At 41.8% G+C, this 27,998-nt stretch overlaps 1 protein-coding gene across 1 annotated transcript; it reads left to right on the top strand.

Annotated features, from left to right (window-relative positions):
* DNAJC18 (DnaJ heat shock protein family (Hsp40) member C18) lies at nucleotides 1–27,981 on the top strand. The gene is made up of 8 exons (XM_055331103.1): nucleotides 1–908; nucleotides 2,566–2,749; nucleotides 11,139–11,284; nucleotides 13,974–14,159; nucleotides 15,089–15,195; nucleotides 16,160–16,269; nucleotides 19,119–19,291; nucleotides 24,106–27,981. The coding sequence occupies exons 1-8, from the start codon at nucleotides 869–871 to the stop codon at nucleotides 24,228–24,230; spliced, it is 1,071 nt and encodes a 356-aa protein (XP_055187078.1). The 5' UTR covers nucleotides 1–868; the 3' UTR covers nucleotides 24,231–27,981.
* Nucleotides 27,982–27,998: the final 17 nt, after the last annotated feature.

Genomic DNA, 27,998 nt, shown 5'->3' on the forward strand with positions numbered 1-27,998 from the left:
CCAGAGTTAGGAGTCTTCATGTTCTGTCTCCCTTTCTGCTATTTCCTACCCATTTCTTCTCCCTTCCCTTCTATTCCCTTTCACTATTGTTTATATTTCCCAAATGAATGAGAACATATAATGTTTGTCCTTCTTCAATTGACTTATTCACTCAGCATAATACCCTCCAGTTCCACCCACGTTGAAGCAAATGGTGGGTATTTGTCATTTCTAATGGCTGAGTAATATTCCATCGTATACATAAACCACATCTTTATCCATTCATCTTTCGATGGACACCGAGGCTCCTTCCACAGTTTGGCTATTGTGGACATTGCTGCTAGAAACATCAGGGTGCAGGTGTCCCGGCGTTTCATTACATCTGTATCTTTGGGGTAAATCCCCAACAGTGCAATTGCTGGGTCGCAGGGCAGGTCTATTTTTAACTCCAATGAGAATGGGGAAAATTAACAAGGCATTAGCATATATTTTAAAAGGACATCCTTGAGATAAACAGTCACACTGTCACCCTCTGGACTAGTTTGCAAAACCTTTCCCAGGCAGGATCTCATCGCGTCTCCCTGAATGCCCCTAGTGTTAGGCGAGGCCGAAGCCACTATTCTTAGTCTACAGATGAGGAAAAGTGTGGGCCCCAGTCACCCAGCAATCAACCAGCAGCAAGAAACCTCCGCGGACCTCGCCCCAAGGTCGAGCCCCATACAAAACTACAACTCCCAAGGCCCCTCGCGCGGAGCCTGCCGGGAGTTGTAGTCCAAAGTCCCGCAGCTCCTATGAGTTGGACTACAATGACCAGCATGCCCCGCGCTTCTTACCCTTTTCAGCCTCTGGCTCCGGGGAGGCTCCGCAGACCTGCTGATTGGGAACCGAAATGGCTGCGACTCTGAGCAGCGGGGAGCGCTGGACCGAAGGTACCAGGTCCTTGCGGGAGGGTGGGATAGGGCAGAGTTCAGGAGAAGGATGGGGCTCCTTGAGATTCCTAAGGGCTGAGATTCTCGGCCTGAGGTGAAGGATGGAAGCCTATGAGGAGATGCTGAGCCTGAGTAGGTAGGGTTCCGTATTAGGTGGGGGACTGCCTATGGAAGAGGTCCGAATCTGGAAATCAGGATACCTGGCTCAATCTAAGGAACCGGCCAGGAACCCAGAGTCACCCGTGATGACTTTTTTGCCTCCGGCCTCCAGCCCTGCCCCATCCCTCCTCGGCCCGTGCCCAGTTTAGGTCCAGCAGTGGTCAGGCCCTGCCTGCCTGGGAAGTCAGTAGGATGATGTGGATTCCCACAGCTTGCTTGCCCGGCTCTTATCCCCGCTCCGCCCAACTAGGCCGCCTGACTCTCCGTCTCCACTTGGTCTTGCTTCTGCAGCCCGCATCAGGACCGATAGGCTGGCCTTTTCCATCCTGCAGTCAAGCAAAGAGTATTGATTCAATATGTGTTATGTACCCTGCATTATGCTGATCCTGCAGCAGGGATCTGACAGACTTGGGCCCCTGAGACCACAGAACTCTCAGTCCATTGAGGGAGTTTAACAGGTAAACAGTTATGAAACAGAGCCTCTAAGTCCTGAGCTATACAGCAAGGTCTTAGGTTTGGGAAGCAAACTGACAGCCAGCCTGACTCTTAGAAGAGGCCTCAGGAAGAAAGTGTTACATATGATGACATGAAGGATGCCTTGGAGTTAGGCTAACAGAGGAAGAATGTTGCAAGCAGAGGGAACAGCATGTGAAAAGGCACAAGAGAGAAGAGAAAGCATTGCTGATCTGAAAGATGTTTGGTGTGTGTAGAGCTTAGACAGCAAAAGAGTTTGTGGTGAGGGAGGCGGCTGCAGAGGTAGGCTGGGCCTATGATAAGAAATTTGGACAAGGAGCAGTTGGTAGTCGCTAAGGGACTTTAGGCAGGAGAGAGACATCTTTAAAGTGTTTCCTGAATCCTTCAGACAGGACATGAGTCCTCTATCTTCTTTGACTGGATTGCTGTGGCCTTCTTTACATTCTCCAGGTGTTATGATAAATCGAATCTTCTCCCTTTAAACTATAGCACCTTTGTGGTCAAAATAGGTCTTATCCATACATTTCCATGATCTGTCTAGCCAAGTGTCTTGTAGAACTGAACAAACCCCTAGTTTAAATCTTAGTGGTGGGAGGCACTGCAACAACAACAAAAATTTTTTTATGAGCAATGTCACTTCTGACCATGGATCACAGAAAAATAAAGACTTCCCCTGCATTGCACTAAAGGTAGACACCTCTTGAAAGGCAAGGTATTGAGGATGTGCCTTCTAAGCCCCTTTTCTGGCTCTGATCCAGAATTATTTGCTGAATGACCACTGTCGTTATGGTGGACATTATTGTGCTTCATATTTCTAGCATTATATGTTTTTCATGATTGCCTCTGTATTTACTACATTGTTTTCTCAAGGAAGATGTTCGTTCAGTTTTATATGGATGCTTAAAAATCTGTATGATGTCAGTAGTTTGGCCCTCATACTTATGTCCTCCCTGATAGGTAGGGCAGATAGCAAAGTTGATTGCCGACCAGATGGAGGCCTAATGGAGGCACTATTGCTTTGCAGCTTACATTGATGCAGTTAGAAGAAACAAATACCCAGAAGACAGACCTGAAAGTCATGACCCATGTGGCTGCTGTAACTGCATGAAAGTACAAAAGGAAAAAAAATCTGAGCATGAGTGGAATCAAACCCGGCAGGGTGAGGGGAGTGCTACTTACACTGAGGAACAGCTGCTTGGGGTACAAAGGTGAGTCTGTGGTAGAATGACATGAGTGATTTTAATGTAGAGTTCCGGGCAGATATGTTATATATATATATTGATGGCTATTAGTACTTTTATTATTGAAGCACAATTCAGAGGCAAGACTAGTGGAAGTGTACTGTTAGGGTGTAATCTGAGGTTACTTTCCGGCTGGAAAGGAGAAGCAGGGAAACGCAACTAGACATAATGGACATCTATACAACATCCTCGCCAACAACAGGAGAATATACATTCTTTTCAAATATACGTGAAACATTCTCTCTCTCTCTTTTAAAAGATTTTATTTATTTATGAGTGACACACAGAGAGAGGCAGAGACACAGGCAGAGGAAGAAGTAGGCTCCATGCAGGGAGCTTGATGAGGAACTCGATCCCAGGACCCCGGGATCACGCCCTGAGCCAAAGGCAGACACTCAACTGCTGAGCCACCCAGGTGTCTCATCATTCTCCAAGACAGATCAGATGTTAGGCCACAAAACAAGTGTCAATAAATTTAAAAGGATTAAAATCATACAGTGTATGGTCTCTGAAATCGACCACAGAAACAAATTTAGGAAATTCACAAATATGTGAAAATTAAACAATATTCCTTTTTTTTAAAGATTTTATTTATTTATTCATGAGAGACACAGAGAGAGAAGCAGAGACACAGGCTGAGGGAGGAGCAGGCTCGATTCCAGGACTCCAGGATCATGCCCTGAATTGAAGACCTGAAGGCAGATGCTCAACCGCTGAGCCATGTAGGCGTCCCAACAATATATGTTCCTAAAGAGGGATGCCTGGGTGGCTCAATCAGTTAAGCATCTGCCTTCAGCTCAGGTCCTATCTCAGGGTCCTGGGATCAAGCCCCACATTGGGTTCTCTACTCAGTGAGGAGTCTGCTTCTCCCTCTCCCTCTGCCGCTCTCCCCTGCTCATGTTCTCTCTCTCCCCTTCTCAAATAAATAAATAAAATCTTTAAAACATATATATATGTGCATATATATATGCATGTACATATATATACATATGTATACATATATATAATAAATATATATTCCTAAAGAACAAATTGTCACAGAAGAAATCATAAGAAAAATTAGAGAATACTTTGAGATGAATGAAAATGAAAACATAGCATACCAAAGTGTATAGGATGCAGCTAAAGCAATATTAGGACATTTATAGCTGTAAATATTTAAATATATATATTTAAAAATCTAAAATCAGTAATCTAATCTTCCACCTTAACAAACTAGGAAAAAAAAAAAGTGCAGAAAGAGTACACTAAACCCAGGCAAGCAGAATGAAGGAAAAAGTATAGAATGGAAATAAATGAAATAGAGGTTAGAAAAACAACAGAAAATTAACAAAACCAAAAGTTGGTTTTTTGAAAATATTAACACAATTGACAAACTTTTAGCTAGGCTAACCAAGAAAAAGAGAGAAGACTCAAATAACTAAAATCATCACTACCAATCTTATAATGATAATAAAGATTCTGAAAGGATACTATGAATAATTGTATGCCAACAAATTTTTTTGTTAAGATTTTATTTATTTAGGGATCCCTGGGTGGCGCAGCGGTTTGGCGCCTGCCTTTGGCCCAGGGCACGATCCTGGAGACCGGGGATGGAATCCCACGTCAGGCTCCCGGTGCATGGAGCCTGCTTCTCTCTCTGCCTATGTCTCTGCCTCTCTCTCTCTCTGTGTGACTATCATAAAAAATAAAAAAAATAAAAAAAATTATTTATTTATTCATGAGAGACAGAGACAGGGTTGATAGGAAACCCTGACAGAGAGACAGAGATAGGAAACAAACAGGGTTGCTGGAGGGGAAGTGGGTGGGGGGATGGAGTAACTGGGTGATGGCCATTAAGTAGGGGATGTAGTATAGTGAGCACTGGGTATTCTGTGCAACTGATCAATCACTGAACTCTACCTCTGAAACTAATAATACACTACATGTTGATTAATTGAATTTAAATAAAATAAAATAAAAAATTCCCACTAAGAAAAACCTAGGCCCAGAAGACTTCACTGGTGAATTCTACCAAATGTTTTTAGAAGAATTAACTAACCCATTATAAACTATTACAAAAAATACAAGAGAGGGGAGCACTACTCAACTCATTCTGTGTGGCCAGTATTACTCTATAACTAAAACCAGTCAAAAATGTTTTTTTTTTTTATGAAAAAAAAAAGTTTTTTTTTTTTTTTTCAAAAATGTTATAAGAAAACTAAATTATCAATCAATATCCTTTATGGATATAGATTCTAGCAACATAGAAAAACATAAAAAGGATTATATAGCTTGGGGTGCCTGGGTAGCTTAGTCAATTAAGCATCTGACTCTTGGTTTATACTCCGGTCATGTTCTCCAGTTTGTGGGATCAAGCCCTGTGTTAGGCTCTGTGCTCAGTGGGGAGTCTGCTCTTCTCCCTCTGCTTCTGCCCCTCCTTCTCCTTCTGCTTCTGCCCCTCCCCCTGCTTATGTGCCCCCCACCTCTCTCTTTTTCTCAAGTAAAAAAAATGAATAAATCTTTTTAAAAAAGGATTATATACTTTGACCAAATGATATTTATCCCAAGAATGCAACGTTGTTTAACACATGAAAATTAATCAGTGTAATACACTATATTAATAGAATAAAGGACAAGGCCACATGATAATTTTAATAGGTGCAGAAAAAGCTTTTGACAAAATCCAACACTGTTTCATGATAACAATACTCAACACAATAGGAGTAGAAGAGAACCTCCTCAACTGATAAAGGCCATCTACAAAAACCCCACAATTAACATTATCATACTTAATGGTGAACAACTGGATGCTTTCCAAGATCAAGAAAAAGACAAGTATGTTCACTCTAGCCACTTCTATTCAACATTGTACTAGATGTTCAAACCAGGGCATTTGGGCAAAAAAAAAAGAAATAGAGAAATCATCCAGATTGGGGACACCTGGGTGGCTCAGTTGGCTAAGCTTCAGACTCTTAGTTTTTGGCTCAGGTCATGATCTCAGGGTCTGGAATCAAGCCCCATGTTTTGGGTCTGTAGTCAGCAGGGAGTCTGCTTGAGTCTCTCCCTCTCCCTCTGCTCCTCCCCCTGCTTGTGTGCTGTTTCTCTTTCTCTCTCTCACATAAGTAAGTAAATCTTTTTAATTTTTTAAAAGAGTTTATATTTATTTATTTGGTAGAGAGAGAGCATGAGTACAAGCATGGGGAATGGCAGGAAGAGGGAGAAGGAGAAGCAGCTTCCTGCTGAGCAAAAAGCCTGGTGTGGCATTCAATCCCAGGACTCTTGGGTCATGACCTAAGCCGAAGGCATATGCTCAATCAACTGAGCCACCCAGGCACCCCATTAAATCTTTTTTTAAAAATGAGAAAATTAGGGGTACCTGGTTGGCTCGGTTGGTTAATGTCTGCCTTCAGCTCAGGTCATGATCCCAGGTCCTGGGATCGAGCCCCTAGTTGGGCTCCCTGCTCAGCTGGGAGTCTGCTTCTCCCTCTCCCTTTGCCCCTTCCCTGGCTGTGTGCGCTCTCTCTAGCTCCTGCTCTCTAAAATAAAGAAGTAAATCTTTTTAAAAATTTTTAAAAAAGAAGTCATCCAGATTGGAAAGAAGTAAAACTGTATTCACAGTGATATGATATAATATAGAAAATCCTAAGAAATACACACACAGTGTTAGAACTAATAAATGAGTTTAACAAAGTTGCAAAATATAAGATCAGTATACAAAAATCATTGTTTTTCTGTACCCTAGCAATGAACAATCCAAAAATGGAAAATAAAACAGTTTCAGAGGCACCTGGGTGGCTCAGTCAGTTAAGCATCTGCCTTTAGCTCAGGTCATGATCCCAGGGTCCTGGGATGGAGCCCACGTCTGGCTCCCTGCTCGGGGGAGTCTGCTTCTCCCTCTCCCTCTGTGCTCTCTCTCGCTTTCTCTCTCAAGTAAATAAAATCTTGAAAGAGAAGGAAGGAAGGAAGGAAGGAAGGAAGGAAGGAAGGAAGGAAGGAAGGAAGGAAGGAAGGAAGGAAGGAAGGAAGGAAGACTTCATTTATAACACTGTCCAAAAAAGTATAAACTGCTTAGGAATAAATTTAACAAGAGAAGTATAAAATGTACATTGAAAACTATAAAACTTCATTTAAGGAAATTAAAGAAGGTCTAAATAAATGGGAAAATTGCCTGTGTTCATGGATTATAAGGTGTATGGTAATGGAAATATGGTAATACTACTACTACTCAAATCGATCAATAGATTCAACATATCCCTATCAAAATATTTGCTGCCATTTTTGCAGAAATTGACAAGCCAGGGGTTAAGTGTCTGCCTTTGGCTCAGGTCATGATCCCGGGGTCCTGGGATTGAGTCTCACACTGGGCTTCCTACATGGAGCCTGCTTCTCCCTCTGCCTGTGTCTCTGCCTCTCTCTCTCTCTCTCTCTCTCTCTCTCTGTCTCTCATGAATAAATAAATAAAATTTAAAAAAATTGACAAAGCCAATCCTAAAATTCATATGGTAATGCAAGGGGATCCAGAATACCAGAACAGTCTTGAAAAAGAACAAAGTTGGAGGACTCACATTTCCCAATTTGAAAAACTTATTACAAAGCTACAGTTACAGGGGCACCTGGTGGCTCAGTTGATTAAGCATCTTGCCTTCAGCTCAGGTCATGATCCTAGGGTCCTGAGATCAAGCCCCAAGTGGGGCTCCCTGCTCAGCCAGGAGCCTGCTTCTCCCTCTCCCTCTGCCCCTCCCCTGTGCTTGTGTTCTCTCTCTCTCTTAAATGAATAAATAAAATCTTAAAAAAAAAGCTACAGTTATGAAGACAGTGTAGACTAGCGTAGGATAGACATGTAGATTAATGGAATAGACTTTAGAGTCTAGAAGTAAACCTTAATATTTATGGTCGATTGATTCTTTTTTTTTTTTTTTTTTTTTTTTTTAAGTAGGCTCCACACTCAGCATGGAGCCCAATCCAGGGCTTGAACTTATGACCCTTAGATCAAGACCTGAGCCTAGATCAAGAGTTGGACACCCTGGGGCGCTTGGGTGGCTCAGTTAGTTAAGCATCTGACTCTTGGTTTCAGCTCGGTCCTGAGATTGAGCCTGGCATTGGGGTCTGCACTCAGCACTGACTGCTTTTCTTCCTCTCTCTTTCCCTCTGCCCCTCCCTGTACTTGGATTCTCTCTTTACAATCTTTAAAAGAAAAAAAAGGGTCAGGGGATCCCCGGGTGGCTCAGCGGTGTGGTGCCTGACTTTGGCCCAGGGTGCGGTCCTGGAGTCCGGGGATTGAGTCCCGCGTCGGGCTCCCAGCATGGAGCCTGCTTCTCCCTCCTCCTGTGTCTCTGCCTCTCTCTTTCTCTCTATGTATCTATCATGAATAAATAAATAAATAAATCTTTTAAAGAAAGAAAAGAAAGAAAAAAGGATCAGATGTCCAACATACTGTAACACCGAAACACAACACCATGAGCCAATTAATTTTTTTGACAAGAATACTAAGGCAGGGGCACCTGGCTGTCTCAGTCAGTGGAGTATGCAATTCTTGAACTCAGGGTCTTGAATTCAGACCCCACATTGGGCATACAGCTTACTTTAAAAAAAAAAAAAGGAGTGCAAGACAATGTAATAGGGTAAAGAATTGTCTATAATAAATGTGTTGGAAAACTGGATATCCATATGCAAAACAATGCACTTGGACTTCTTTCTCACACAAACGCAAAAGTTAACTAAAGACCTAATGTAAGGCCTAAATGTAAAAGCTACAACTATAACACTCTTAGAAGACAAAAATGTACATTTTCATGACATGACATCTAAAGCACAAATGACAAAAGAAAAAATAGGTGAATTGGATTTCATTAGAATTTAAGCTTTTGTATTCAAAAGATACCATCAAGAAAGTGAAAAATCAATTCACAGTACAGGAGAAAATGTTTTCAACTTATGTATCCGATAAGGGACTTCTATTTAGAATATATAAAGTACTCTTACAAGACAATAATAAAAAGTCAAATAGCCCAATTGAAAAATGGGCAAAGGATCTGAATAAGCATTCCTCCAAAGAATATATACAAATGGCTCTTAAAAAAAGAAAAAAGAAAAAGATCTGTAAATGGCCAATAAACATATGAAAAGTTGCTCAGTATCATTAGTTATTAGAAAAATACAAGCCAAAGCCAAAACACTACCTCACACCCACTAGGATGGCAATAATCAAAAAGATGGATAATAGCAAGTGTTAATAAGAATGTGGAGAAATGGGAACCCTTGTATACTGCTTGTAGGAATGGAAAACAGTGTGGCCAGTTTGGAAAACAGATTGCCAGTTCCTGAGAAGTTTAAACATAGCATATAACTTAGCAATCCACTCCCAGGTATATACCAAGAGAAATAAAAACATACTTCCACGCAAAAACGTATACATGAATGTTTGTATGGCATCATCCATAATAATGCCCAAATGAAAACAGCCTGTAGGCCAATTAACTGATGAATGGATAAACAAAATGGGGAATATGCATACAATGAATACTTTGGTAACCAAAGAATGAAGTATTGATATATGCTACAACATGAATGAACCTTGAACATCATGCTAGTCAAAGAAGCAAGACACAAAAGTGTATAGATTGTATAATTCCTTTTATATGAAATGTCCAGAATGGCAAATTTATAGAGACAGTACATTCGTGGTTGCCAGGGGTTGGGAATGAGGAATGACTGCTGATGAGTATGGAGTTTCTTTCTGGGGTAATGAAGATGTTCCGGAATTAGGTAGTGGTGATGGGTGCACAATTCTGAATATACTTAGAAAAAATCAATTCATTGTGCATTTTAGAAGAGTGAACTTTGTGATATGTGTAGTTCAAGAAAACTGTTATTAAACAAATAACAAATTTAGGGGTGCCTGGGCGGCCCACTTTATTAAGCCTCTGCCTTTGGCTCAGGTCTTAATCTCAGGAGCCGGGGATCCAGCCCCGCACCAGGTTCCCTGCAAGGAGCCTGCTTCTCCCTCTCCCTCTGTCTCCTCCCCGCTGCTCATGCTCTGTCTCCCTTTCTCTCAAATAAATAAATAAAATCTTAAAAAAAAAAACCCACAAATTTATACAAAAGAGAGAAAGAGGCAGAGGAGTATCTGCCTTGGAAACAGGGATTAGAAACTGGGCTGGGGATCCAAAGGATCCCCATGGGCAACTGGGGAAGGACCATGATTGACATTCCAGACCTTGGTTTACAGTCCAGCCTGTGTTACTGACTTACTTTGATCTCTTCAGCAAGACTCAGCCTCTCTGCCTAACTGGGTTGTGTAGTTGCAAAAGACCGGAGATGTTCTGTAAGTGCCTATCAGGAGAGGATATATATATAATCCATAAAATGCAATAACATGCAGCTTTTGAAAAGAATAATAGTTATATAATAGCCAATATTTAATTTTTTTAAATTTTTATTTATTTATGATAGTCACACAGAGAGAGAGAGAGAGAGGCAGAGACACAGGCAGAGGAAGAAGCAGGCTCCATGCACCGGGAGCCCGACGTGGGATTCGATCCCGGGTCTCCAGGATCGCGCCCTGGGCCAAAGGCAGGCGCTAAACCGCTGCGCCACCCAGGGTTCCCATAGTCAATATTTATATAGCGTCACATGCTATCAAGCGCTTTGATGAATACTTCATTTAAATTACTTCATTTAAATTATAACAGCTCGTGAAATGTTACTTGGAATTATTAGCCCATTTCAGAAGATGACACTAAGGTACAGGAGCTAAGTACTCAGCAAGATAAGATCCTGACCAAGGCATTTTGACTCCAGAGTTCATGCTCTAGCACAACATTTCTCAGAGTGTGGCTTGAAACCCTGAGCCCTTAGGGGGTCTGCAAGTTTAAAACAATTTTCATAATAAGACAAACACATTATCTGCCTTTTTCACTCTCATTCTCTCATGATTGTACACTAAAATTTTTGAGAGGCTACCTGATAATGTAGTTATATCATCACTCTGTTTTAAAATTTCTTGTTTTCGGGACGCCTGGGTGGCTTAGTGGTTGAGCATTCTGCCTTTGGTTCAGGTCGTGATCCCACATCAGGCTCCTTGCAGGCAGCCTGCTTCTCTCTCTGCCTATGTCTCCGCCTCTCTGTGTGTGTCTTTCATGAATAAATAAATAAAATCTTAAAAAAAATACTTTTAAAAGCATTAAGCTCTTGGTGGGGGGGACACTTAATCAATTTGAAAATTTCATGAATGTGTTCACCAATTTTCTTTTAGGTTTGTTTTGGGACTTACAGATTAGAGGACCAAATGTAAATGTAAAAAATGTACTATTTTACAGTTAGTTGTACAAAAGGGGCCTTTGTAGACATATGTGTTTCTGATGTGTGTTTTTAGGATCAAGAAATGCAGAAATTACTATGAAATTCTGGGAGTTTCTCGAAATGCCAGTGATGAAGAGCTTAAGAAAGCTTATCGAAAACTTGCCCTGAAATTTCACCCTGACAAGAATTGTGCTCCTGGAGCAACTGATGCTTTCAAAGGTCTGAGCTGGAATTAATGTTTAATTCTGCCCTTCTTGTGATGTTTGGCCACAAGCTGTTTTCAGCCTCCCCTGTAATAATTTTATAAGGCCACAAGTGAGGCCTTTTTTTCCTGCCATATCCCTTAAATAGTCATTATCAGCACAGCTCCCTCCTGTCTTCATTCATTTACCTTAATTTCCTCGGGAAAAAAAAAATTTTTTTTCCATTTCTCTGGAATGGTAATTTTGTAGATTTGACACATAAATAAAAATCTTACTTAAGAGCTTCAGCCCCAGTGAAGCCACTGATTCAGTCAAGGATTATCACTGGATGCTAAAACTGTTGGGTGATAGGTTTTTGTTGAAAAGGATATTCACATGATGTCAGAGCATCATCCCCCAGAATACCTACTGATTACAAACGGGAAAAAATTCCTTTATAATGGAGAGATCTAGCTGTCACCACTTTAACCACGTGGTCCAACTTGTCATCACTAATGCTGGACCCACCTCACATTATATGATATGGCACCTGTGGGCTATTCTTGCAAAATGTTCGATCTGAATCTAGTAATGAGTAAACCATAAAAATATGGAGCATTCTACGAAGAACACTGACCTGCTCTTCAAAAAAGTCAATATAATGAAAAGCAGAAAAGGCAAGGAGACTCTTCTAGATTAAATGAAACTAAGGGAATATAAAAGCAAATATATTACAAGAACCTTGCATGAATTGCATGGATTGTTCATTTTCTGAGCAATGAAAATGGTACTGTGATCATGCAGGGGATTCTTCTAGGAGATAGATGCTGAAATATTTAGGGATAAAGTGCCATAATATCTGCAGCCTACTTTCAAAGCCTTCAACAAAAGAAATTTCTACATATTACATATACGTGTGTATGGAGAGTTAAGGGAAGCAATGTGGCAAAATGCTAACAATTGATGAATCAAATAAAGAATATACATGTGTTTATTTACTATTTTTTCAATGTTTTTGTAGATTTGGAATTTTTCTAAAGAAAAACTAAAAAATGATAGCTCTGAAAACATTTTAAAAGTCAATATTTCCCTCAAAGGACAATCTCCCTTTGTTGATGTGCCATTGTGAATCTTCTCCCCACAGTTTCTACAAGGAAACAACTAGATAACCCACATACTCTTTACATCTTCATGTAAAGTATCTGACAGACCTAATGCCATTTCTATGAGAAACCGGCCGGATTTCAAGGGATGTGATATTGAAGCAACTATTTGGCTTTTTTTGTTAGTTTTTTTTGCTTAGCTGTTTTATTACTATAAACATTTAATATAATTCCCTCACCAGAAGAATCATAAAGAAATGCTCTTTCTGACTGTGTTTCTGTTGGTGTTGACTCAATCAGAGGTGGGGAGTGGGACTGTCTTAAAGATTTTTTTTCAAGGTTTGATTAGTGGCACTGATTGTGTGTTAAAATGAAATTGGACAACATTTGCACATTTATGCATAGGGAGAAGTGATAGTAAGCATGTGTAATCTATCCAGTCTTTGATAAGATTTCACTCATTGAGACACTGGAGATGTGTTTTTCAATTTCTAAAGCCCACTTTCTAAAGTAAGCTGGAACAATGTGACTGACTTGTGTGGACTTTGTTTTTAGCCCAGCAATCATTTTACTGATTATTTTATTTAGAAGATTGTTTCTGACTTCAAGTTAGAATACCACTGTTTATGTATGAGCTATTTCCAACCATAAACTAATTGCTCTCAAGAGAAATAAGGACACATTTTTGATGAATGAAAGCAGTGGTTCTTAGTTCATCTTGAGTACAGTAGTGCTTCTGGCTTATCAACTTTAGATCATGGAAAATGTCAAGGGCAAGAACTCTGGTGAACTTTCTAGGCCCAAGCATCCATCTATCTATCTTTCTTTCTTTCTTTCTTTCTTTCTTTCTTTCTTTCCTTTCTTTCTTTCTTTCTTTCTTTTCTTTCTTTCTTTCTTCTTTCTTTCTTTCCTTTCTTTCTTTCTTTTCTTTTTTTTTTCTCTTTTCTTTTCTTTTCTTTTCTTTCTTTTCTTTCTTTTTATTGGAGTTCAATTTGCCGGCATATAGCATAACACCCAGTGCTCATCCCATCAAGTGCCCACCTCAGTGCCCATCACCCAGTCAATCCCACCCCCCGCCCACCTCCCTTTCCACCACCCCTTGTTCGTTTCCCAGAGTTAGGAGTCTCTCATGTTCTGTCTCCATCTCTGATATTTCCCACTCATTTTTTCTCCTTTCCCCTTTATTCCCTTTCACTATTTTTTATATTCCCCAAATGAATGAGACCATATAATGTGTGTCCTTCTCCGATTGACTTACTTCACTCAGCATAATACCCTCCAGTTCCATCCACGTCGAAGCAAATGGTGGGTATTGGTCATGTCTAATGGCTGAGGAATATTCCATTGTATACATAGACCACAGCTTCTTTATCCATTCATCTTTCGATGGACACCGAGGCTCCTTCCGCAGTTTGGCTATTGTGGACATTGCTGCTATAAACATCGGGGTGCAGGTGTCCCAGCGTTTCACTGTGTCTGTATCTTTGGGGTAAATCCCCAGCAGCCAAGCACCTTTCTTTAGGCTCTTGTGAAATGACTCTAGGCTCATCATTGCTGCTCTGATGATCACCCTCAGCTACAGCAAAGACTGTATACTCAGGTATTTTTTGGTTTTGGTTGCAGCGATAGGAAATGCCTTTGCAGTCCTGAGCAATCCTGACAAGCGACTCCGCTATGATGAATATGGAGACGAACAGGTGACTTTCACTGCCCCTCGAGGCAGACCTTATAATTATTACAGGGACTTTGAAGCTGATATCACTCCAGAAGAGTTATTCAATGTCTTCTTTGGAGGACATTTTCCTACAGGTGAGTATTTCAAAATTATCACTTAAAAATTTATATATATCTCTCTCTGTCTATATTTCTGTATCTCAGCTAGCTCCTCTTTGAGGATCTGAATAGAGGGACTGTGGAATGGTGGAAACAGCAAGAATTTGGAATCAGATGAGCTAGGGCTTGAGGCAAGCCTCCAGCCTCCAACTGTACATGATTTTAACCAAATCACTTAGTCTCTCTGATCCTGTTTCCTCACCTGAGAAATGGGACTGATAATATCTACCTCACAGGGCTGCTGTGAGGATTATATATTTTTAAGTGCTTTATAAATAAAGTAAATATAATAAATATAATAATATAATAATATAATAAATATAAATAAAAGTAGCAAGATGCCTATTATGATTATTGCAAAATAGCAACTATATAAAGATAAAAGTTAGAAAAATACCCTCAGAGAAGGTAGTAAACTGAGTTTTATGAGTTGCTCTTAAAGATACTAATGTTGGGGCGCCTGGTGGCTCAGTCAGTTGGATGTCTGACTCTTGATCTCAGCTCAGGCCTTGATCTTGGGGTTGTGAATGCAGGCCCCACATTGGGCTGCACAATGGGTGTGGAGCTTACTTAAAAAAAATAAAAAAGATACTAGTGACATAATCTGATATTGGACAAGGAAGCAGATAGGAGCATGTCAGAGAGGATGCATGACCTAAAGATGTTCTTTATCTACTAGCCTTTTGGGATCTCTCACTCACTAGTTACAAAGGACTGTTTAAATAAAAGCAGGAGAGCTAAGCACATTCCATCTGCACCTGATTCACTTGGCTTACCTACCGTTTTATTTTTCTACTGAGTAAAGTGGGACAGTGCTCTACCCTTAGAGAACCTGGCTGGGAACAAGGACCTTGAAAAAAGCCAGGAAGGAGTGTCTTCCATATCCCATATCCTTTCTCTTCCAGGAAATATTCATATGTTTTCAAATGTGACAGATGATACCCACTATTACCGCCGGCAGCATGGACGTGAGAGGATGCAGACACGGAAGGAAGAAGAAGATAAGCCTCAGGTACCACAGAATCATGGCTGAACTGCTGCTCATCAACATTATACTGAGCTGACTTTTATGGTGTATATGATTGGGTTTTGGAAGTTCAGCTTGAGTGATGTTATTAACATGTGTTTTTGGAAAGCAGAGGCAGTGGTAGGAAGGAGTGAATAATTGGCCCAAGTAGGCCAGAATGGTACCTCCTTCCCTACCTGTTCTTTGGTAGCTGTTCTAGGGAATCAGTTCCCCTGTGGGGCTATCTTGATCAAGCTTTTCTTCATTGCAGAGAATAGGAACTCCTCTCAAAATATTCAGAACTAAAGGGAGTTTAAAGTAGGGGATCTAGGGAGTCTGATGGAGCTCAAGGTCAGGAAGCACAGGTGGGCCTCACGACAGATGGAAACCAGGAACTAAGGTACAGTCAGGCACTCATGCAGCTATCTTTCCATGACTCTTTGTGGCCAGATTGTCTCCACTTTTCCTGCCTCTGTGCATTTGCTTGATTCTCGTTCTACTTCCTCTTGCAAATAGCCAATCCATACTGCCTAAGAGTATGTGTCCTTTCTTTGGGTGACTGTCTAGCAGGGAACAAAGATGGATCTCAATTCCAAATTCCTAGGAAGGAGAATGTGATTATCCCTGCAATGGTTAGATATCTCCCAGTTCATTCAGCTGTGGCCAAGGCAACAGAGCTGCATAATACTAACATGGCCCTGTGAGAGTCATAGTCTGGGCAGACTCACCCAGAGGTGTCCACTTCATTGGTCTTAAAAAAGGGGGCTGCATGAGCATTACTGGGTGTCAATACAGGTTGTGGGTGGGTCTCCTTTAGTCTTCTCAGCAGAGAGACAGCATTCCTAGAAAAGCCGTAGGCTTTGTGCAGTACATTGCAGGAATTTCTATTTTCTTTGGGAAAAGTATCCTATTTTCTGTAAGCTTTCTATTGATGATGAACACTTAAACCAAATATTTTTTTCTTTTTCAGACTACATATTCTGCATTTATTCAGTTACTTCCTGTTCTTGTGATTGTGATTATATCTGTCATTACTCAGCTGCTAGCTGCTAATCCCCCATATAGTCTATTCTATAAATCGTAAGTCAAATATTTATAAGTGTTTCTTAATGACAGTTTGGAGGGTGAAATACTTGAACATTTTGCTGGGACTGCTAACATTTCATTTTATCTTTGTAGAAAACCTTGATATTTTGTTTAAAGGAACACTATCCTTGTTAAGGATAGTGATAGTGTAAAAATAATGTAGGCAGTTTCCTGTGTGCTCAGGACATGGATTATTTTGTTCTACAGCGACATCATCTGATCAGCTGCAGAACAGCAGCAACTGGTTTCTGAAGAATTAATAGACTAACTCCAGTTTCAGATTAAATCCTTATCACATCAGGTTAGCATTAGAATGGACCCTATTAAGCTTGTGACTAGATCGCTGGACCCCTCTGGATTGGGAACATAGTATCTGAAATCTAGTGATTATTTTCAATTTAATATTTTATTTTATTTTATTTTATTTATTCATGAGAGAGAGAGAGAGAGAGGCAGAGACACAGGCAGAGGGAGAAGCAGGCTCCATGCCCGGAGCCCGATGTGGGACTTGATCCCGGGACTCCAGGATCACACCCTGGGCTGAAGGCAGGCACCAAACCGCTGAGCCACCCAGGGATCCCGATTATTTTCAATTTAAATAATTGCAAGAATGGTACATTTATTCATGATGAGACTACATAGTCAAACCATAGTATCACATTTCTTTGCTTTTGCTGAAAAATATAGAAATTCATTGTAATGTTTGCATAGCATGCAAATAATGAACTCTGATAGGAATTTCTTTATTTATTCAATTAATTATTTCAATTAATTCAGTCTTCAAAGTTTGGTCCCCAGACCAGCATCATCATTAACTGATAACGTGTTAGAAATGTGAACTCGTAAGCCTCACTCCATACATACTGAATCAGAAACTCTCAGGATGAGAACTAGCAATCTGAGTTTTAAAAAGCTCTCCAAGGGCGCCTGGGTGGCTCAGTTGGTTAAGTGTGTGCCTTTGGCTCAGGTTATGATCCCAGGGTTCTGGGATCAAGTCCTGGGTTGGGCTTCCTGCTCAGTGGGTAGTCTGCTTCTCCCTCTGCCTCTCTCCCTCTCCTGCTTGTGCTCTCTCTCTCTCAAATAAATGAGTAAAATCTTTTTTAAAAAGTAAAAAGATCTTTAAATAACTCTGGTTCATAGTCTAAGGATTACTGGATTATTATTATTTTTTTTAACGATTTTATTTATTTATTCATGAGAGACACAGAGAGAGAGAGAGGCAGAGACACAGGCAGAGGGAGAAGCAGGCTCCATGCAGGGAGCCCGACGTGGGACTCAATCCCGGGTCTCCAGGATCACACCCTGAGCCGAAGGTGGCGCTAAACCACTGAGCCACCCAGGCTGCCCCTTTACTGGATGATGATGATGATGATGATGATTATTATTATTATTTTTAAAGTACGTTCCACATCTAGCGTGGAGCCCAACATGGAGCTTGAACTCAGGTCGTGAGTTCAAGACCTGAGCTGAAATTAATTGCCAGACACTTAAACTGACTGAGCTACCCAGGCACCCCACTGGATTAATTATTTTAAGTTAGATGAGAAATGAGTCGTTACCCATTATGGTTTAGCAGACAAAAACCTGACAAGATGGGGGGACCTGGCTCAGTCAGTAGAGAGTGCACCTCTTAATCTCGGGGTTGTGAATTCAAGCCCCACATTGGGTGTAGAGGTTACTTAAAAATAAAATCTTAAAAAAAAAAAAACCTTAACAAAATGAGGAACCCATGGGGCAGTACATAAAAGGAAGAGTCTATAGACTATAGACTAAAGACTATATTCTAGATCAGTATCTTCATTTTACAGAAAGGAAAGCTGAGTCTCAAGGGCTATTACTATCGTCACTCTAGATTCCCACTATTTCCCGACCACCCATGTTTCTCCATTTGCTACTTCTATCTCCTTTCTTGCCCAGCCAGTTGGACAGAGAGGAACTTGCCCTGCTAACACCTTCCCAGACAGAGGTTGGAGCAGTCTAGGCCTGAACCCTGAGACATCTAGTAAGATGCTTTTAGCATCTTACTAGATAAGTAGAGAGATCAAGTTAAGTAGAGAGATCAAAGGAAAAAGCTACTTAACTAGCATCTTACTAGTTAAGTAGAGAGATCAAAGGAAAAAGCTAGGAAAAGGTCAAAATATAACTCAGTTGAGGCGGAACTTGCTTGAATAAAACTAGCCTGGATTATGCACATTGCTATCACATTGTTTTAACTTGAATTTGAGTTTCCTTCTGTATTTCCTTATAGTTAGGATTTAGTTTATCCAGACCTACTGATGTTTCTGAGTGCCATATACCATTGGATATATTAGACCCACAGAGAGTGCCGAAGCATCACTGAAGTCTTTTGTCTTTTTGCAGTTCTCACTTAGCAGCTGTGTGTGAAGTATTTTCTCTCCGGTCCTAAAAACTGATACTAGGTTGGTGTAAGTTATCTGGTTATTTGTGAATAGTTAGTGTAATAATCAGTGCATTCATTCAACATTTACCAATAACCTGTTCTGTGCCAGGTACCATGCTAGGTCCTCCATGATGTACAATATTTTTTTTAAGCATTCAGCATTCAGATTTTAGCACAGAAAGCAATATAAGAGAGGCAAATCCCTGAAGAGAATAAATGAACTATATTGAGGCTGAAGTCACAATATGAATATGCTCACATAATGATGACATTACAGTTACTACTTTGCTGGGGAAATAATAAATGTTCGGTGTATTAGACAGTGGTACTTGCATCTGCCCTCTGATGAGGTGATTATGGTCATGATATCTGTGTAGCCAGCGCTTAGAGTGAGATTGCCAAATATAACCAGCTTACCTGAGCCTTTCTCTCCTTGTCTCAGGACCTTGGGCTACACCATCTCTAGAGAAACACAGAACCTGCAGGTGCCTTATTTTGTGGATAAAAACTTTGAGAAGGCCTACAGAGGAGCATCTCTCCGTGACCTGGAGAAGACGATAGAGAAGGATTACATTGATTATGTCCAGACAAGTTGTTGGAAGGAGAAACAACAAAGTAAGATGTTCTGAAAGGGACTTTAACTGGTAGTCATGCTTCCAAACTGAGGCATTCCCAGCTTCCCTATCCCTCCTCTTTCCTAGTTTGAGTGGCACATGTTTATGTGAACAGAAACAGGACAGAGGCCCATTCAGGACACTACAAAAAAAGTGAAGTTAATCGACAGGATACATGTGGCGAGAATTTGGAAACCTTAGGAACTTAGGCAGGCAGTACTAGTTGCCTGTCTGTCTCTACTTCTCTCTGCCCATCTGCCCCTCTCTCCTCTCTGCCAACTGCCTGCCTTTGCTTCTTCGAGTTTTCTTCTTCATAACCTGGTTTTGCCCTGCTTGGTTTTGGTTGCTACCCTCCTTGTCTCTCTCCTAGCTTCTGCAACCCCTCTAGTTATTGGCCCCTTTCTACCTCACAAGCCTCCTGTGTAATCCAGTGCTAGCTGGATTGGTCCAGTTTCCTAATTCCACATTCTCTATAGGAAAATCTGATTGATCCAGCCTCATTTTCTTTGAGCCAGGCCAAAAGCCAGCTGTAGCCAGCTGAGACCAGCTAGATCACAAGTGACCCTACTCGGTCTGCCCCTTCAGTAAGGATGGGTTACAGCAGGCCTTCCACTCTGTTCTCTCTCTGGAGACATTGGGAGTGTCTGTGTCTGCCAGCTGGCTTACAACTCCAGCTGAGTATCAGTGGGGAGCGCTGGTAGCAGCCAGAAGATTCACTTTTCATCCCATTTGGATTCCACACACACATACACACACATGCACATGCACACCTATGCACCACCCCACCACACACCCTTAATAATGTATCTTACAAAACTTGGTTCTGATACTTAAAAAGCAAACTGACTCATTTTTAAAATGGTATTACTGGATATTATTAAATGTCTAACAGTGCCTGATAAAATTAGCTCTTCAGTCACAGTGCTGCTAAGCCCTTGCTGACCCATCATGCATCCCAACCCCACCCCCAAGTTAATCTCTCCTTCCTATGTGTTCTTAAAACACTGTGTTCATCCTGCCAACACAGTACTGCTCTCCGTGTTGGTGCTCTGTAGGTACGTGTCAATCTCCCTGCTGGACTGTGGGCTCTCTGAAGATAAGAGCCATATCTTACCAATCTCATGTCACGGTCCCTGGCACAGTCCTTGCTTTAGAACAGGTGCTCAACAAATAGCTTTTGAAGAGAGGATTCTCAGGCCTGGAAAATAATAAAAATGTTTATGGATTAAGAATCACAGAGCAGGGTTAATGTCCTTACCCTAACCCTTAGGGACCTTGTCCCTGCCCTCTCCTATAAGGCACAGTCCACCTCCACTCTCAGGCACATTAGGAGCTTGATGGGCAAAGACTCTAAGATATAAGGGGAAAGTAAGCAGGAGGAAGTTGCTTTTTAAAATTTATTGATAAATATTGAAAAAACTGAGATCAGGAAATACCCTACCTTATGTTAAATTGTTGCAAGTTTCAAAAATCAGGAAAGAATTTGGAGCACGATGAGGCTTTTGACAGAAAGGCATTTTATCCATGGATCTAAACCAGGTATAGGCCACAGTGTGTGTCCTAAAAGTCCTCATTGTATTCAACCCTGGGAGGGTTTTGAATTTGTTGCTTTCTGCAAGAACTGGATGAAAATCTGCATTTCACATTCTTCAAACACCCACCCACCCACATACACTCCCCAGCTGCAACTATGCAAACAGTTCACCTCTAAAATGGCTTTTAGGCTTCTCTCCTGATCTCATGAAACCTAGTTTCAGGGCTTTGGTACTCTCTAGGTATAAATAAAAATCCAGTGGGTAAGGATGATGAATGTACCCACAGGTTCCAAAGAGGGGGTTATCAGCACACACCGCTTAAAAGTCTATTTCTGGCATTGAAGGATGGTGGCCGTCCAGACTTTACATGACCCAAATGCCACTTGAGAATGAGCAGCATCTGCCCTCCGGATCCAGTAGCAAATGCAGCCAATAAGGTTAAATATAGCACTTGGAGGTTGTAAAAATAAATCCACTTGAGAACAAAGTTCACTCTTGGCAAAATACCGAATGGAAACTGTTCTTAGCAAAGTTAGCCATTGTCTTTTTAATCTTTTGTTCATTTCTTTTCTGTTTTCCCTTAGAATGCTTAATATGAGTGAACGCCTATGAGTAATCCCTTACTATGAACACTGATTGCCCTGTTTACTCCTTCACAGCTGCATCTAGATAATAAACCCAATGCCAGATGAAGTGGCCAGGCCACTAGGCTGGGATGGACAAAAGTAACAGGCAGGATCTGCCTCCTAGCCTGGCAGAGCTGAGCTGAGATCCTGGTCCTGCCTGGCAGAGGAGCACTTTTTTCCATGCCCCGGAGCAGGGTAGCACAGTGGGTAGAAGCTTAGGCTTTGAAATGGGGATAAAATGTACTTCCTTCTAGAGATGCTGTATGGGTTATAGGAGATGGTATGCGTATAATACTTAGCATGGTGTCTGGCACATACTAAGTGCCTGGTTCCCAGTGGAGTCCAGGCCTTGTGTGGTTTGCTGGACTGGATGCAGTACTGTCCCAAGGAGCTGGATCCTGAGGGTGGTTGGGATCTGTTGTGGTATTCCAGACCACAAGAGTACAGAGTGTTCTGTGGAGGGGCTCTGAGACTTGCTGCTTTAGCAATTTGTCTCAGTTTACCTGGAAGGCTCAGCGTACTGTCCATCTATCCACAGGCCTGTGGATGTCCACAGGCATTCAGGCCAAGTGAAACGTTTTGCAAAGAAGAAAAGCTATTCTCTTGATCCCCTTTCCAAGGATTTTTTTTTCTTCTTTTTACTTAGAAGTAACTGAATATTAACAGTTAAAATATGTTAAAAGGAACATGTTAATTGAGTTGACTTTTTACTCATTGAAGGGCAAAAGCATTCACTGGCAGTCTGGAGAGAAGGTTCTCCAAGCCTGGTAGTGGGCACTTGAGACATGGTTCCTTGAAACACTGACATTGTTGCAAAGTCATTGATCTGGAGCAGGGCTCTCAAAGTCTGGAGCACTGAAACCTGGTTTTAAGGAGCTTGATGAAAAGCTATGTGGTATTTTGAGAAAAGCATTCACGTAAGTGCACTCATCCCTCATCAGCTTGTTAGAGTGGACTTCAATGTAGAAAATAGTAAGAATCAAAAAAAAAATAGTAAGAATCACTAGCCCTTAATTTTTTCTAGAATGAGCTTTCAAGTAATGAGGCATTTAGATGAGCTCAGCACACAAAACACCTAAGGAAATCAGTGCAAGGAAAAGCAATGCCACAGAATCTGTTCCATGTGTGGGCGTAACTGTCTCCAGAGGACCGGAGACACAGACTAATTTTACAGAGGCCTCCTGAACAGCTCTCCCACATGCCAGAGAAATGGAGTCTGTGCTGCAGGCAGGCCCCCAGAGCGGAGGGCTTTCACTTGGGCGTGCCACGTGGTCCTCCAGGAAGCCCCACCGGCCACCAGGATGATTGTGCTGTGGCAAGCCCTGGCTAGCAGGCACTGCCGGCCCTCGAGCCAGCGGGTGAGAGCACAGTGTTCTGGGGCCCAGGAGACAACACTGCTTGCCAGGCAACTGCTGGGCTAGGGCCCGGGCTCCAAGCCTTCTTTGTAGAAGGAGGGTTTTCATGCATGGCCACCCCTCACCCTGGAGTCCTGCACTTAATCTGCACTTTGGGCCTTACTTGGTGTAAATAGAATCATTGTGAGCAGAAATGCCAGACAGTGTTTTGTGTTGATAGAAACTTATTCGGAAACCATGCCCATTGTTCCGCCCTTGGCTGAGTATTAATTCCTGTTTCGAGTCAGTTTGCTGATTAATCAGACAGGTGCCTCTCGTTCCAGCAAGAAAAACAAAATCTGTTGGCAGGATGATTAAGAATGGATAGACATATTTCAAAATGATTAAAATAGCATTTTCACAAGTATGGTCCTTTAAACACTGAGTAGCTGCCTGCTGTCGGAGGCTTTCAGAAGCCACACGGCCCATCCAAGCATGCCATCCTGTTAATACACAACACGTCTCTGGGGTTGCTTTTCAGGCTTTCCTTCCTAAGAATGTCTCTGGAACTTGACAAAAGAATGAAAAACAGAGGCAGCCAAACCACTGTGGAGTTGGGAAAGACAGTGGAGATTATATTCTGGTTAAAAATAGAATGACCTTCTCCACCATGAAGAGAAAATGAAATTCATTTAGTCAAGGAGACAAAGGTCACCGGATCCAGATGATTTCATTTTTAAAAGATCCCAGCTGCCTTTGGCCTTTGAGTTAGGGACCCCACATGTGGTGAGGGAATGAAGCGAGCTACCAGCAGCCTGGCCTTCTATAGAAGGCATACCCACTGGAGGGAGGCTCCGTGTCAGTTAGCATGTATGAGTTATGATCCAGCAATGCAGGGGACAGACTGAAGCAGCTGTCTTTGTTTCAGATGACAGGAACAGGCGACTGGACTCCATTCTCTCCCAACTGCCATCTGAATACCATTCGTAGGAAAGCCATGAAACGGAGTCTCCTCTTACTGCACACGTGCACATTTCCTAAGTCTGGTGCCAAATGTTCTATTGATAAGAACTAAGTCCAGGGCTTTTATAATAGAGCACGGATACTGTAAGACTCCAAGATCACAGGTGGCCTTTAATCCACAGCACCTGGTGTAGAGTATCGGCCAGATTCACATTTCTCAAATAAATAAGTAAGCATTTCTTAAATGTAATTAAAAGAAAAAGCATTAAGGTAAAAGGAGCTTTGAGTCCAGAAATATTGAAACAAAACAAAGGAGCTCAACCCTCTTGATGAATTGGTTACCTCTTTATCTTTCAGAGTCGGAGTTGACAAATTTGGCAGGATTGTACAGAGATGAACGATTGAAACAGAAGGCAGAGTCACTGAAACTTGAAAACTGTGAAAAACTCTCCAAACTTATTGGCCTGCGCAAAGGTGGCTGAGAGGATGATAGTCCTATATAGGGTTGGGGTTTTGCTACTTGTTACTATTTATGTTCCTAATTCCATTTTATAATACAAAATTAGGAAATGATGAACATTTTACAACTTGCTAACTTTGGTGGGCAGCGTTGAAGGCACTTGAGCATGGAGCCAGACTTGTCATCACAGACTCCTTCCTGGGGATTGGCTCCAGGGGCCACGAACAGTTCATCTAAATTGAATTAAAGGCAGAGCGTTTGATGCAGCCCTACTGTTCCATGCCCACCCTGCCTCTAGGACTGTAGTTCAGGCATCCCAGAACAGATCTACATTTTCTTCCTCCTTCCCTTCTTGAGTCTTGATACCCAGTCATTACTAGGCATAGCCAGAGCAGCTTGATATTAGTTGTTTATAGTGTACAACAAGGATGAGACCTCCCCCTTCCTGTGAGTCATCAAGGCCCCCAGCATTCAGCCCTTGAAACATGTGCCCACCCAACTTTGCATTTTCTAAGGGGAATGTAGGGAGATGTAAACTATTACAGTCAATAGTTTTCCATTTGCCTGTCTCTCTTCAGAGTTAGTAGCATTAGCAGTCTGCCTGATTTGAGTTTCTTTTACTTCCTTGACCCTCTCTCTTGTAGAGGGTCCAGAAAGTAAAAGCCACTGGGTGAAAGAAACAGTTCTGTGGTCAGCCCAGCAGCAGAAAGCAGGGACCTGGGGATGAAAGTAAAATGCAAGACTGAGTCTCAACTTGGTGCAGGTCCCCCTGTCCATCACAGAACCTGGAGAATATGAGTGGGTTTTTTTTGTCATTTCCTCTTGTAGGACCGCACTTGACCGGAGTCCCTCCACCCCATAGAAGTACAGTGGTGAGACCTAAGAGCAGGCCTTGCCAGCCAAAGAGGCTATTTGCTCAAGCCTAGAGCTGGAGGGGAAAGACCCTCTTTGCATGGCTTTGGAGGTCAGTGTTGTTTAACCCAGTGCCCCATAGCTTGTGATATGAGATGCTTTTTCATGTAGTCAACATTTATTGAGTACCTAGTATGAAGCAGGAACTCTCACAATTTTTTTTTTTTTTACTTTAGCCTCCTCACAACTCTGTGAATTTGTGATGTGTGAAGGTGTTTTTTTTTTTTTTTTTTTTTAATGGAGGAGAACATTGGCTCAGAGAGGATGATACAGTTATACAATTGGTAGTGGCAGAGCTAGGTGGTAGGCTGATCATCAGGTAGAAACTGTGCGGTCATTCCTATTTTTCTGGTGGTTCTAGCCAGATTGATAAGGCATTTCCCAAGGAAGCCTTGGTCCCTCCTGGCCCCATGACTCTGAATCCCTTTTTAATAGCAGTCCTGCATTCACTGCAGACACCTTCCTCCCTGGTCTTGAGGAAGCAAGACCCTCTCTGTAACAATCCTGTATTCAAAGCAAGACGTCCCTCAAAGGCAGCTAGCCGTTCCCACTGGTGACAAGGAAGAGGTAAGTTACTGTCTAGGCCCCACGGTCCTGGGCCCTCTTGTGCAGGTGAACTACCAGAATTGAGCTACCTAGATAGGCATGAATCAGAACCTGGAAGATCAATAGGTGACTGTAGTCTACACTCCATGTTTCCTTCAGGATGGAAGAAAAGTTCCTATGTCAAGACTGATTTCTAAAGTAGAGTTTTTCCTTTCAGATGCATAGCCATGAATTCGGCAGACATGTCTAGCATGGTTCAACATGGATATTCCCCAGGGTCAGGTGATGGGAGGTAAAGAGTGGATCTTGGTGGCTGGTAGGGGACAACTGCTCAGCTGTGAGGAGAGGGCAGCTCCAGAAATAGCCAGATTTTTCTGCTGAACTAGGTCTGTCTTCCTGGTTTGGGGGACTTCCTTGATCCTTTCTGAGTAACTGAGGGAATTTACATTATAAAATTTGCCTGTGAGCCAAACAGGCTTATGGAAAGTTCCCCTATACACCCAAAAATCAAAGCTCTCCTCTACCCAACTCCAACCCTGTTAGAAAAGAATGAGCCATAGTTAGATTGACTTGACATGGATTTCATAGCAGAGATGAGTTATCTGTGATGATACTAAATAGAGGTAAAACTAAGTCCATTAAATGTCAGGTCTCTATCTGTTTTCATAGCACTGATGATACTGTTGTGTTTATTACCTAAGAGACTACAACACATCTAGCTTTCCTCAATAGGATGGTATTTGCCTTTGTTGAAGAATAGTTTAAATCTATGTTGTACTGTCTGAAATATGGCTAAACTATAATTTCCTGGGTTCTATTTTAGATGGGTTGTTTGTATGGTGGTAACATAAGCGTCTTCCTCTTGTCTACATCTTTTGGAAGGTTTCCTGATTATGTATAAACTCTTTTGGCTTTTTCTTGCTGTTTCACCATGTAGCTCTATACATTTCTGTGAGTATTAATGCAGAATGGAGATGTATGAGATGGGAGTAGGGCTAAGAGGCAGGGCTAGCCGCTCAAGCAGAAGGTGAAGCTCCCATTCATCAGGATAAAAGCACTCTCTGCACTGCTTGGTCAGCAGTGAGGAGGGGAGGGTGAAAACCCTTCCCACACAGAGGACACTACAGCTTCAAGAAATCCATTAGCAACCCTGGCGTTCATCTGTTCAAACCAGAAAACTTCTGAACTTCCTTGATCATCTCCAGGTCTCAGAGCTTGGGATGGTAACCAGTAAGAAAATGCCATTGCTGTGCTTCCTGTTGGAAACTATTAGAAATTACACCGAACTCCAAACCCCAATAGAACACAGGATCCAGCAGCCTGGCCAAGCCTTGTGTTGTTCTCATTTTCATCCTCACGCTCAGGACTGGCTTTGTGAGGAGGCACTGTTGGGATTCCAGAAGTTTTCTGTTACAACTGGCCACACTTGCTAGTTCATTGTCTCTGCTCTTTTCCTCACAGAAGCTAGCTCTTAATTAGTATTTATTTTGGACTCATTTATGGTATAAGCTTAGTGTTCTAATATATTTATTTTTGGACCTTTCCAGAAGGCCAAGTTACTCTACATCATATTTTTTGAGCCTGCATTGTTGATAGCTCGTGCAGTGACCTCCAAGTAACTATATATCCATGTGTTTGATATTGATTACATCATTTGCATCACACTCAGTATTTGGAATTAAAGATGTGAATGTTCTGTGACCAGAGCCGGGTTTGACACAGGTGGAATCAGCTCCTGGTGGAATATGAATCCTGAAAACCCTGGTCACCTGATCCACTGCATCTGGATTGAGTGTATTTTAACAGAAAGAAATCAAACGATTTTATATAAAAAGAATGGGTCTATATTTTTCCTTTGTTCTTTTACCCTTGCTCCTGTCATCCTTGGGGACCACATACAGCCTCACTCCCTTGGAGCCACTTAGGACTAGAGAAGGCCCAGTGTCTCTCCTCTGCTCTAGTCTTCCCACATCCATCACTGGAACCGTTGGTGTTTAGAGTAGATAACTGGTGGCATCACCAAGTCTATATTTTTTTTCTATCAGGTGACAGCATTTGCAGCATATTATAGCCAACATACGGAGCTAAACTACTTAGCACCCAAAAATCAGGTGTTATCCCAGTTCCCTAATGGCTTTGTTCTCAGTGACCCCTGTTTAGGAAAGTCTTGGTTTAAATAAACAGTATATGGGGGCGCCTGACTGAGAACAACAGTCAGAACATGCGACTTTAGATCTCACGGTCATGAGCTCGAGCCCCACGGTGGATGTAGAGATTACTAAAAATAAATAAATGAATAAAAGACTTTAAACATAGAGTACATGGTTCAAAA

The sequence above is a fragment of the Nyctereutes procyonoides genome, unplaced genomic scaffold, assembly GCF_905146905.1.
Source record: "Nyctereutes procyonoides isolate TBG_1078 unplaced genomic scaffold, NYPRO_anot_genome, whole genome shotgun sequence".
NCBI lineage: Eukaryota > Metazoa > Chordata > Mammalia > Carnivora > Canidae > Nyctereutes > Nyctereutes procyonoides.

Excerpts from the sequence above, each read along its gene's own strand:
- DNAJC18 (XM_055331103.1), top strand. The coding sequence starts at position 869 with ATGGCTGCGACTCTGAGCAGCGGGGAGCGCTGGACCGAAG. Across the intron at positions 11,285-13,973 it reads AGCAACTGATGCTTTCAAAG|CGATAGGAAATGCCTTTGCA; the intron begins GTCTGAGCTGGA and ends TTTTGGTTGCAG. Across the intron at positions 16,270-19,118 it reads TATAGTCTATTCTATAAATC|GACCTTGGGCTACACCATCT; the intron begins GTAAGTCAAATA and ends TCCTTGTCTCAG.